At 46.0% G+C, this 12,823-nt stretch overlaps 1 protein-coding gene across 2 annotated transcripts; it reads right to left on the bottom strand.

The window, feature by feature from the left end:
* Positions 1–8,830: 8,830 nt before the first annotated feature.
* ND-B12 (NADH dehydrogenase [ubiquinone] 1 beta subcomplex subunit 3) lies at positions 8,831–12,110 on the bottom strand. Of its 2 annotated transcripts, none has more exons than XM_037213551.1 (3): positions 11,905–12,110; positions 9,683–9,807; positions 8,831–9,143 (listed from the first exon to the last, which is right to left on the bottom strand). In XM_037213551.1, the coding sequence occupies exons 2-3, from the start codon at positions 9,805–9,807 to the stop codon at positions 8,972–8,974; spliced, it is 297 nt and encodes a 98-aa protein (XP_037069446.1). In that variant the 5' UTR covers positions 11,905–12,110; the 3' UTR covers positions 8,831–8,971. The 2 variants fall into 2 exon arrangements, with proteins under 2 accessions (XP_037069446.1, XP_037069447.1); XM_037213552.1 differs by having other exon boundaries at positions 12,025–12,108.
* Positions 12,111–12,823: the final 713 nt, after the last annotated feature.

The raw sequence follows: 12,823 nt of genomic DNA, 5'->3' as shown, positions 1-12,823 counted from the left end.
CCTCACTAACCTTCGGTCAGCTATAAAAACCAGGCCGAGCTCAAAACCAAACCGCCCATTCACTCAAGAACATGCTTTAACAGATAAACTTTGACGCTCATTTTGATTCTCTTGATCACAGAGACAGAAGCTTAAGAGAAAACTGCAGTCTCAACATAACTCAAAGGCATTTTTCGTTTGTGCAGTATTTGAGGTTTTGCGTTCGTGTTTGCGTAAAATTTCATTTTCGCTTGAGCTCACACACCCAATGTTTTTTTTTTTAATACTTAGATTTGTTCCTTCGCCATCTTCAGGGGACTCAAAAAGTTGTGTTGACGAACAACTTTCAGACTGCATAAGAGAAGAATACTGCCGTGTGCGGCAAATATGATCTAGTCATTCATTCACAATCTTAGGCATTCCGGTTCATCATTTTGTAGGTTGGTCCGCGATTACTTTTCGTGCTTATAGAAAACTAGCCCAGATAAAACTAAAATTGCTCGCGCAGTGTGGCGTTCATCCATCCAACGGGCATTTATGACCATATGTCATCATGCCCGCTGGGGCCACACGTAGGGCCACAAGACAGGCAAAAGTTTGAAAAGTAAAGCTGAAAGGCTTTAGGTTACGGGTATGTCATGGCATGTCATCCTTCATGTCTAACCATATCTCCCTCCCCGCCCCCAAATACAAAAATAATCTCGTCCCAACGTATTCGTTCCCCACAACAACAAAATACGTGCTGCCGGCCCTCTCCGGCAGCCTCTAGAAGGGCGCATTTACTTTGCGATCAGGAGTGGCAGGTGCCTCCAGTGCCCTGCCCCCCCCCCCTTGATTTATCATTGTCTGACTGCTATGCGGCCTAAAGTAAGGAATATTCTATCAAAGATACGGACATTAGGCCGGATTCGGACGCCGGGTCCTCTACCGAGCTCCCCTCCCCCCTCCTCAATCATTTGCAAAAACGACTTCCAAAGCAGTAAATCGGGCATTATGCAGTAACTGCGCGCTCTTAAGCCAGCACTGGAGGCCAGGGATTCCCAACAGCGGCGTATGTTTGCGTGCGTTTCCACATTTCACTCGAACAGGCAACTGCGCCAAAGTTCGTTAAAGGCGAACCGACTCTGTAGTCCCTGGGCTGTCTCCATGGGGTGGAGGAGAGGGACATCCTGATAGTATTATAAGCGCTGAAAGGTGAGGGAGGCCCCTCGCTGCACAATTTCTTTTCACGCTGCGCTGCTTTGTTTCAACCCAAACAATGCACTCCCTGTTATATTTATATGTTATATTACTCCCAATCTGTTTTGAGATTGAGACACATCTCGTGCGCGTCGGTGCACGAGGTGATTTCTCATTGATAGAACGCAAGCCGCTGCGTTCCGCGATTCCGGGGTTATGCGAGACGGAAGGGCCACATTTAGCCCCATTGGTTTTGCATGACTTGAAATTGCAACCCACGGCATAGCCGATGGGCAGCCGTTTTCAACTGCGGCCACAGTGCGGAAGCTCGCAGTCGCAGGGACAAGAAATTGGTGCGTCTCGACGACCAACCGACCAGAGAAACGTGTCGCGTCGCGCGTGTGATTGTGATGCTTCGCATTACCGAAAAGAAGCGTTCAAGATGGAATTGCCACTGTTAACAGTTTTTCACGGTTAGTGCCACAACTAGGCAGCCAGAGCGGGCTGGCAGATCTTCAGAAAAGAAGCACCCTTGACCTATAAAGTATTTCGTTTACTTAGGCGCCAGCACCTTAAACATCAACTAGTTAGCTTGCGGGACCGGTTAAGGGAAGTGCTTCGCAATTATACGGGGTATTGAACGGAAATAGCCACCTTGAAGAGCATTCGGTGCAGCTAACAGCCCTGCCCTTCTTAAGACCTAGACCCCCCCCCCCCCTTCAGTTTTTGGGCTAAGCGCCCGCGAATATGTGCAGACTATTTCGAGGAAGCTATTTCCAGACCACCCAGACATCCATGTTGTCATATTAGAGTTCTTTAAATCTTGCCATTTCATCGGCGATGTGGCGATCAAGGCCAAGAAAAATATAATAACCGATTGTAATATAAACTGGCCTTTGTGGAACGATTTCCAGGCATAGAGGCCATAAATTGGCTATCACTCGAAGCTGTGAAATGCACGCTGACGTTATCAGACCATGACGTATTGAGAAGCATATTTACTAAACCGAAAAATTGTGTTGTCAAGAGCAATCTTTTCTACTTAAAATTATACCTAAAGTTATAAGTGAGCCTATTTCAATTTGTGCCAGTGATATTGCCTTCAAGTGGGGAACATTCCCTTTAAATGAATCTTTGTGACCGCATTGGAGAAGAATGTTTACCGGTGCGGCAACAATATTACCGCGCGCATTCTTACTCATTTCGGTGAATCACTTCGTAGGTGTGTCTGTTACGTCTCTTGATAAACAACTAGTCCACATGAAACTAAATTGCGTGCAACATCTGACGTTCATTCAATGGGCATTTTCGCGTGCCGTCGATGCGCAGTATAAATCTAGTAATATGCATGCACATAGTAGTCCCAACAACGCCTGCATTTCATGCGGCACAGATTTAGCAAGCTTATCCTCAGCGCTGTTTTAACAGCGCATTGTATGCACTAAATTAAAGTTGCCAGCTTTAGGCCTCGATCCCATACGGTTATTCGTCAAGATGCGTTGTTATGCCATGACATGAAGTTGTGCTAAAATCAGACCGAAACGTTCGCGCACCACTCACACGTCCCACCAAGGTAGTACCTTAAATAAAGCAGCACTGCTTTACACGAGGGCGCTGTGGCCAACATCTAACGACAAATCTAAAATTTTGGTAACTTGTAAAAGCTGACCAAATGGCTTCGTGCACAAACCAGATGGCTGGGCCCGTTAATGAAGCCAGATGTTTACTCTACCGTAAAGGCATAGCCTCTCCGCATATAACACTGCACATATCAAGACTGGAGCACCTCTCCCACCGTAACAAAAAGTCGTGTTTGGCGCTGATAACTGCAAGCTAAAAATGAAATCAGCCAAGCGGATAAACGAAGCAATCTACTTAACACACGTATGACCATAAGACAAGCAAAGGCTTGAGAATTAACAATAAAAGCTCCGGAGTGCGGGGCTGACCCAAATCCTTCACGGCTAACCTCGTGTCCGTTCATTGTAATCAAAAATTCATCCTGCCGCCCATGGCCACCATAGAAGAGCGCCTTCGGCGCCATGGCGGTCTGCAGAGTGCGCCTTTACTTTCCGATCAGAAGAGACGCGTATCTCCAGTGCCCAACCCCTTTTTGATCCGGCTCTGAATGTCTCCTACGCTGCTTAGATTGAGAAGTATTTGATCGAAAATATGGGCGTTAAATAAGCAACTCGCTTTTGTCAACAAACATTTCCATCCACCCATCGTGCAAAAAAATGGCGGCAGGCTAGGACGTCAAGCCCTAGGCTAGGCCCCCAATAAAGTACAAAAATCGAAACCCCTTGAAATGGAAGTGAAATGAGTAGAATTTTTAGATGGTACAAAAGCACTTCAGGCTATCAAAAGTTTCCGTAATTAAGTATCACTCAATGAGTAATTGCACAAAACACGATTCTGACATAGTGAATGAAAATTTACCACCATCTTTTTGAAGGAGACAGCCTTCATTAGGCAACGTATGTGCACATATGTAACATAACATAACATAATACACATAACGTTTATGCACATACATGCATAACATGTGTGCACACACGCCTATAAATACAGAGGAGCCGGACCATAGCTTTATAGTTGATTTAAATGGCTCGAACAACGCTCATCTCTTACACTGACCTGGCGGAGACGAACAACATGACGGATATTGATGTCAGCATGTCTGTTGACAGTGATATAGATATGCCGATGGTTGTCGATCATATGGATACATCTATGGATATTGAAAATCCCGAGCAGAATGCAGGCTCGGTGGGAGCCCCTTCAGGCAATGAATCGAGCGATACTCCGATGGAAGTTGATCATGAGGAAGACATAGCCTCGTTAGAGCCGATGGATATCAACTCGGAAGAGGCCCTGGGATCTCCAACGATACTAATGAAGCTGAGCAGTACGTGTTGGGTGTATCATATGACTCAAAAAATTTGCCTTGCGTTATTTACGTTATGTGCTCGTAGAAGTAAAGAGAACAATCGGAAGTATGCAAGGTGGGTACAAAGCTATAAATGCATATAGCATTTTACAGTGTGATATAAGCTTCTGTATAGCCGTTTGCGTTCGCCTTTTGTGTTCATCCTGCCGATTAAAGCTTCTGCCCTGAGAGTCTTTTAATGCAAATACACTGACTTACTTCATACTGTCTTTATGACCCAATTATTCGTGTTTGCGTTGAAGGCTGCCTTATACTATGCACATTTCATGAAACTATTACCTACCATTCCGCTCGCCGAGCGCCGCAAGATCGCTGTAATCATGTCGCGGTACGTCGTGGAGGCGCCGCGGTGCCCGGCTGCGCCTCAGTTCTCGTAACCGAGCGCGTCTCGCGGACGATCCCCGCGGGATAAACACGATGGCTGATAGGCGATGGAGCGGCTATTGTGAGGTGTGATCGGGCCATCATCTCGAGGAAATTCCGGCTATCATTATGGTACCTTTGGTGGAGCTCGACGAGTGTTTTGCGGCCAACAAAAGTGCAATCAGTATGCCTGCAGGTGCTATAGCATGCATGTTGTGCTTCACTCACGCCAGCCATTTTAGAACGTGCATCGATGACATTTTCGTAATCTGCACCCGATGGGATGCGCTCACTACTAGATTTCTCCTCAAAAATAGTTTTTTACAAAAGAGATGCCGGGTATTTTAGATGCTTTTTGCTTTACAAAATTTATTACACATTACGTGAGTAGTTAAGTGCATTTACGAGGAACATCATGCGCATACATAATACAGTAGTAGTAGCCTTATTCCTGCTAGAAACACCAGAATAATGGAGAGATAGCTGCGTTCATATTTCGGCACCATGCCTCTATCGGAACGAATTATTTTGATGAAGGCATGCTGTCAATAAATGATCCGTTTTGAAAGACGTTTCCCGCCGACCATTCTCCTGGTTTTTCTACGAGGAATAAGATTGTTACTACTGCCTTATCGATTAATTAGAAATGCATGTAGTTCGGCAAAGAATCTCACTAACCTTGGACTCAGCTCTAAAAACCAGGCTGAGCTCAAAACGAAATGGCCCTTTCACTCAAGAACATGCTTTAATAGATAAACTTTGACGCTCATTGTGCCTCTCTTGATCATACAGACAGAAACTTAAGAGGAAGCTGCAGGCTTAAAATAACTCACCGGTGCGGCAACAGTATTACCGCGCGCGTTCTTATTCATTTCGGTGAATCACTTTGTAGGTGTGTCTGTCACGTCTCTTGATGAACAACTAGTCCACATGAAACTTAAGCTGCGTGCAGCATCTGAAGTTCATTCAATGGGCATTTTCGCGTGCCGTCGATGCGCAGTATAAATCTAGTAATGTGTGTGTACATGGTAGTCCCAACAACGCCTGCATTTCATGCGGCACAGATTTATCAAGCTTATCCTCAGCGCTGTTTTAACACCGCATTGTATGCACTAAATTAAAGTTGCCAGCTTTAGACCTCGATCTCATACGGTTATTCGTCAAGATGCGTTGTTATGCCATGACATGAAGTTGTGCTAAAATCAGGCCGAACGTTCGCGTACCACTCACACGTCCCACCAAGGTAGTACCTTAAATAAAGCAGCACTGCTTTACACGAGGGCGCTGTGGCCTACATCTAACGACAAATCTAAAATTTGTGTAGCTTGTGAAAGCTGACCAAATGGCTTAACGCACAAACCAGATATCTGGACCCGTTAATGAAGCCAGATGTTTACTCTCCCGTAAAGGCATGGCCTCTCCGCATATAACAGTGCACCTATCAAGACTAGAGCACCTCTCCCACCGTAATAAAAAGTCGTGTTTGGCGCTGATAACTGCAAGCTAAAAATGAAATCAGCCAAGCGGATAAACGAAGCAATCTACTTAACACACGTATGACCATAAGACAAGCAAAGGCTTGAGAATTAACAATAAAAGCTCCGGAGTGCGGGGCTGACCCAAATCCTTCACGGCTAACCTCGTGTCCGTTCATTGTAATCAAAAATTTGTCCTGCCGCCCATGGCCACCATAGAAGAACGCCTTCGGCACCATGGCGGTCTGCAGAGTGCGCCTTTACTTTCCGATCAGAAGAGACACGTATCTCCAGTGCCCATCCCCTTTTTGATTTGGCTCTGAATGTCTCCTACGCTGCCAGGATTGAGAGCCATTTGATAAAACAATGAGCGTTAAATAAACCACTCGTTTTTTCAACATATATTTATATTAAACCATCGTGAAAAAATGAGGGCAGGCTAGGATGTCAGGCCCTTGGCTAGGCCTCCCCAGTTAGTTGCAAAAATCGACACCCCTTGTAATGCAAGTGAAATGAGTAAAATTTTCAGATGATACAAAAGCATCTCAAGCTATCACAAGTATCCTTTAGTATCACTTAATGACCGATGGAGCAAAACGTGATTCTGGCGTAACAGATGATAATTTACCACCCTGTTTTTAAATAGGTGACCAAATTGGCCACATTAACCATCAAAATGCCCTATTCATCACCTTAATCCCTAGCTACATCAGCGAGCCAGGAGTACTCGTTTCTCATGACAAACGCTGATGCGTTATTGATGGTGTCAAATCACATCTGTGATAGAAAGCACACACACACACACACACACACACACACACACACACACACACACACACACACATGTATTATATATATATATATATATATATATATATATATATATATATATATATATATATATATATATTTCCCTCTCTCTCTCTCTCTCTCTCTCTCTCTCTCTCTCTCTCTCTCTCTCTCTCTCTCTCTCTCTCTTGCATATACATTAAAATATATATTAAACAATGGGCTTTCCACGTGCATGGACAGGTGTTCATTTTATCACCTCTTTGCGCATTTGTTCGACTGTTCGAATCAACTCCTTTCTTCATTTCAGTAAATCATAAATCATTTCGCCAGTTTGCTCCGTTGAATACGCTCTGTCTTCTGTGCAGGCCGCACCATAATGCAGATGACACCAGGAGCGCCACCACGGCTTTTGAGTGAGGGGGGGGGGGAGGGGTATGGATTTTCTAGATGGCCACCTCACAGGGGCCTCCTGCAGTGCCGTAAATAGTTATATCCTATAACAGAATCTTTTGTCCAAGGAGAGCCTTCTGATACAGAGAGGGGCCTCCCAATCCAGAATACGACACTTTCGATTTACGAAGGGGTCTCCAATTGCAGTCAAGGGGATTCCGTTAACTCAAAACAGGGCATTCTGATCCGGAACTGCGGCCATCTAATCCATGAAAGAAGCCTCTATTCCAGAAATGGGCTCCTGAATATAGTGTTTCTTAACTCAGAATGTTTTATTCCTAGTTTGTTAGGGAGTGCCTCCCAAGCCAGCAAAATGACCTCCTTAACATAACATTGGGCCTACTGATCAGGAGTGCATACATGCTCTAGATTACCTTATTCATAAAATTATCCTCATGATACAGAAAAGGGGCTTCTTGGTGTAGTAAAATGGGGGATCCGATTCCGGTTCATCCAGTCAGAAAGTTCTGAGTGATTCATTAATCTTAAGCTCACACATTAGACCACCATGATCTGAAATTTGTTTATCTATGGGCAGTTACTAATGCCTCAAAATTGACAAAAATGGATCTAAAAGATATGTTGAGCCTGCAAAACTTAATGATTGCACGAGATACAGGTCAAATCACGTCATGAGTGCACCTGCACAGAACGCTGCTTAAATTCACTCGCAGGCGGATTTACACGGAATGGCGCTTCTGTGTGGATCACGTCATGAATGCATCTACACAGAACAGCTCGTCTGCTGAAATCCACTCCTGGGTGTACATGCGCAGAATGCCGCGCCTGTGTACATCCATTCAGATCTAAACCACTGTAAGCAGAGCAGTTCTGAGCAGACGCACTCATGAGTGGGTTAACACGCGTCCTATTTCATGTTCGAACCAAATGTGTGAATTAAGTGAAGAAAGCATCGCCACTCTACCGAGATTACAATGTGCGTTTTAGTAGAGTATGCAACGTTCTATGAGATGATCGCATGGGCTTTCCTTTGTTGACATACCGTTCATGCTCGGACTTGAGTAAATCCACTCATGAGTGCATCTACTCAAAATATCTATAAACTTGAAATCTATGCGCGGGCACATCTGCGGCGTACGGTGCGCAGTCCGGCATATATTTCCCGGTTCACACACGGTCCGTACTGTTACGGAGGCGCGAAGGGATGCCAACGCCTTTCCGCATTCGCAGCTTCTAGCCCCCTCCCACCCCTGGGACGGGCGTCTTTCCTCAGGTCATTGTGCGTCCTTGTCCTTGAGTCCTTGTCCTTGCACAGTCCTTGTGAGCCAGGCTTATTTCCGGGCTCATTCGAACCAGCCGAGTAAGCCAGTCTGACATGGGGACGGCTCCGCCACGGCATCGCAGCATCATTCTACAATCTCCATCCACAAACTGCCCGCTGAGCTGGGCTTGCTCTGTTAGTGCGGTCGACTCGGATGTTTCGCGATGATGCCGAGAAGGGCTCTGGACACATAATATTTCTACGATATTTAAGAGAAGCCGCCCTCACTGGGAGGGAGTGTCCCTGAAAAACATTTCGGCATTATGCATTGAGAGTTCTCGCTCATCAATACGTGTGCGCGTACACATTGCTGGGTCAACAAAGGCCTACATAGCACCAAGAAGAGACCACGGCGCATCCACGTTCACAATATATTCCATTTCTCTCTCAACCGGCCACATGGCGGACACACCGCCGCTTCCAACACTTCCCTATGAGCACCTGACTTTCGCGGACCCACTAGATCCATTAACACACAAGAGAGCTAGCGGGCGGGCGGCGTCAGTGGTGGCCAGAACCGTGGTGGTCATCGGAGCCGAGCAGGCCGATCTTGTCGGCCACGATCGTCACCACCATCGCCGCCGCCGCGTACTTGAAGCCGCGGAAGAAGAAGCGTGTCATGCGCTCGTTCGGCGTCAGGAACATCTTCTGGTCGTACTTCCACACCTCGTTCCTGCGGGATGCGCCCATTCCAGCGGGTGAACGTGCGGAAGGTGGCGTCATCCCAGTCCCCTACAGCAACCGCACTAGTGTTCACAACGGCGGTCGAATAAAAACAGGGACTCTGACGGCAACACTAGTGCAAACGGTCGCGGTAGGTGCGTCTCGTTTTGTCGAGACTATCACGTACGAAGTGTTTCTCGCGTCTGAAGGGGCAGCAGTGCGACGCAGGACGAGTGATAAACAAACGTCTGCAAAGTATGCAGTATCACGCATAATCGCATGGGGTAAAATACTGCTCAAGCTGTTCATACCCAGACCAGCATGTCAAAATAATTTCGATCACAGAGGCACGAGACCAAAAAAAAACTTATTTAGTGTCATTAAGAAACCCCTTTCGTCCGTCGCATTTAAGAAGATACCTTGGAAATGACATGAACTTGGCAACCAGTTTTTTGTCGTACATCAACAGTCAAGTAATGCAGAAAGATCGCCAGTCACAGTCACGCTGCCAATGGATGGCGCAGATGCATCCAGGGCAACGGCACGCACCGCAACCAGGGGTCCTTGAGGCCCTTTTGCGCCAGCGCGTTCCGTACGTTGACCAGCTCGGGGGCGTCCTCCACCTTGTACTTGCGCCAGTCGGGGATCTCATATGGCCTGCCGCCTCCACCCATCTGGCAGCAGGAAAAAAACACCGGCAGCTATCATCTACCCACCTAAGGCTCGACGCACGAGGTCACGGCTTCGAGGCCCATACCCTTGTTGATAAACCAACCGCCCATATTCAAGCCATGATCCCACACACTGCATCGCTTATGTCCATAAAGCAAACAATATAAACCTACAGCAGAGGATGTTGTTTTTTATTCACGGATCACACACAAGAAAATGTTCCAAAGACTTAAATCCTGCCAAATAGGGAGTTCACATCAAATAAAGCTGTGGCAAGTTTTCAGCCGACACGAGGTCACGGCTTCGAGGCCCATACCCTTGTTGATAAACCAACCGCCCATATTCAAGCCATGATCCCACACACTGCATCGCTTATGTCCATAAAGCAAACAATATAAACCTACAGCAGAGGATGTTGTTTTTTATTCACGGATCACACACAAGAAAATGTTCCAAAGACTTAAATCCTGCCAAATAGGGAGTTCACATCAAATAAAGCTGTGGCAAGTTTTCAGCCGACACAACACGCAGCAACATGCCATGATTTATGACACAAATCAGCAGCACACACATTAAGGGTCAGGAGGGTATCACAAACATACAACAAGCGTCACGTCCTAGATGTCCTCATATGCAGGATTATGAAAGGCATTCCATGATATCATACAACATGATCTAAATGTAAAGGAAAAATGATCAGGTCCACCACATTCTAAAAGGCTTAACATCCATACAATACATATGGACATGAGCAATGCATGGCTTTGGCAGGGGCACAACAAATAGACTGCATTAAAGGCCGGCAAATCATATACTAAGCTTGCTCCTGTACCTGCATGCCTTTCATTGTCTAACATCACAAAGGCCACTTCCTTCAAAGGATTTTACCAGTCACAATGCTCCAACTTTGCTTGGGAGACAACTGAAAAATGACTGCCATATTTTCATAGATCAGAATGGAGACATTCCAACTGATCTACTGGGAAATATGCAGGGCAATGTGAAAGGTGAAAAATGTGAAAAGTTGAGGCATACTCTTTACTTGATGAATATATTCCTATTATAGCTCTCTCTTTGAGTTGTGATAAATTGAGACTTTAAGGTCAATGGGAAATAAGCATATATTACAAAAGGTAGCATTGCAACAAAAAACATATAGCTCTTTTAATAAAAATATATCTAAGGCATTCAGACCCATCAGATGAGGAGTGAGGAAAGGAAAGGAGGAAAAGAGAGGTTGGCAGTGGCAGGTGAAAGGTAGCTCTTGCTCAATGTTCACCTTTTTTCCTTCCTTTCTACCAACCTGATATTTGCTCACACCAAAAAATGTGTGCACCCCTAAGAATTCTTCTGATTCTCACTCATCTACCAACCTAAAAGTCTTCAACAGTAAACAGATGTTTATATAGGGTTTGAAGGTCATCTATCTACTCACAAGTAAAATGCCCTGCATCAACCTAGTGATCTGAGAACTTGACTGCAGAACCTCATTTCAGAGCTAAATATAGAAAGGGTGCCTACTATCTTTTGGCAGGCACCCATTATTGCATAAGGCCCTGGAAGCAGTGTGTAAAAAGCAGCCCCAGCAAGACTCCTTGGAACATTAGTGTACTCTCATCTCTGATATGGAGAATGAAGGGGACATATCAGAATTGTAAGGGGCAAACTGGCATCTCGGAGGGATAGCCTGGCTTGAAAATGACATTTTGAAATGACATGTGTTTCAATTAGCCAAACTGGAGAGTACAAAATCTGATTTGGAAAAAAGTAGTGCAGAACCTTTCACTGATTTGACATACCTCCACACAGTTAAGTGCTGTACCATTTCACATAAATTTCTCTGTTTCATGGTGCAATATTACTGCCTGAGAATGGTGGCACCCATTCATAATTTTGGAGCACACAATCTGATTCAACAAAAGCAGCTTGACATTTAATGGGCATGGCATGAATACAAAACATTAATATTGTCAAACCAAGCACAACAACATGATAAGGACAAAGCATCACCACGCACAAGTATAAAAAATGAGGGAGGGTCGGATACAAAATCTCACAACAAATAGAAGCGCATACCACCCCAGGCTTTGGCCACGAACCTTGCCCGCACTATGAAAGCGAGGTCAGTTGCTGCTTCGACAATCCGTGACCACTGATAACTTTTTGACAGGAAGAATATTATCTGAATAAAGTATGTCGAATATGTATTACTATATCACCTCTGCGTTGTTGACGAACAACGAAATGCCCACGGCGATGGAAATGCCTCTACTCGCAAATCTTAACCCCTCTGGCTCCGGACCAAGCCCGTGAAAATGGAGTGGAACCATCCGTCGATTTTAACGCCCCATCCGCTCAACGTCAGAGTGACGTCACTAGAGTCTTACATCTGAAGGCGCTGTGTACGGTCTCGTGCGTTGTGTAATCCTTTGAACGGAATAATTGCTCGCCTATTGGCTTCATCCACCTGGCTATTGCATGAAAGTTTTGGAGTGAATAGCTATTGCTTTTTTTGCATTGATGCCGACGTTTTTGCCAAATGTTATATTATTCATGTCAGATGATGTCACGCTCACCGTTTTCGCTCCTTTGCCGTCGCCGCTTTCTGTGGCATCCACCCGCGGATGCTAACGGCCCTCCAGCCAGAGCCAGTCTGGAGGTCATACCGTCCCGGATCCCGGATCTGGACGACCCGGCTGAGCTTGACTGGACAGCTAGCGATGCACCAGCGGGCCACACCAAACACAGTGAGGAGGGTTACACGCTCTGTTGGCAGGGCGATGGCAGTGTCACGCAACCAAAGCACCTCACCGGCGGCCGCGCGCTGTGTGTGCAGGTCATGCAGCTCTGCACCATCCTCCGCACGCGCTGGCGGTTTACACTCAATACCGAAGAGGAGACCGAAGTGATGTACCGCCCTCAGCTCTGGTCTGGTCTCCATTGACCAGTAATTCGCCCACATCGGAGCCAGGGCCTGTACCACGCCTGGGTCCTGCACCAGGATAACCCGATCCAGGG

The sequence above is a fragment of the Pollicipes pollicipes genome, unplaced genomic scaffold (genome assembly GCF_011947565.3).
Source record: "Pollicipes pollicipes isolate AB1234 unplaced genomic scaffold, Ppol_2.1 Scaffold_3087;HRSCAF=3621_pilon_pilon_pilon, whole genome shotgun sequence".
NCBI classification, from domain to species: Eukaryota; Metazoa; Arthropoda; class Thecostraca; order Pollicipedomorpha; family Pollicipedidae; genus Pollicipes; species Pollicipes pollicipes.
This window is presented reverse-complemented; position numbering and strand designations above follow the sequence as displayed.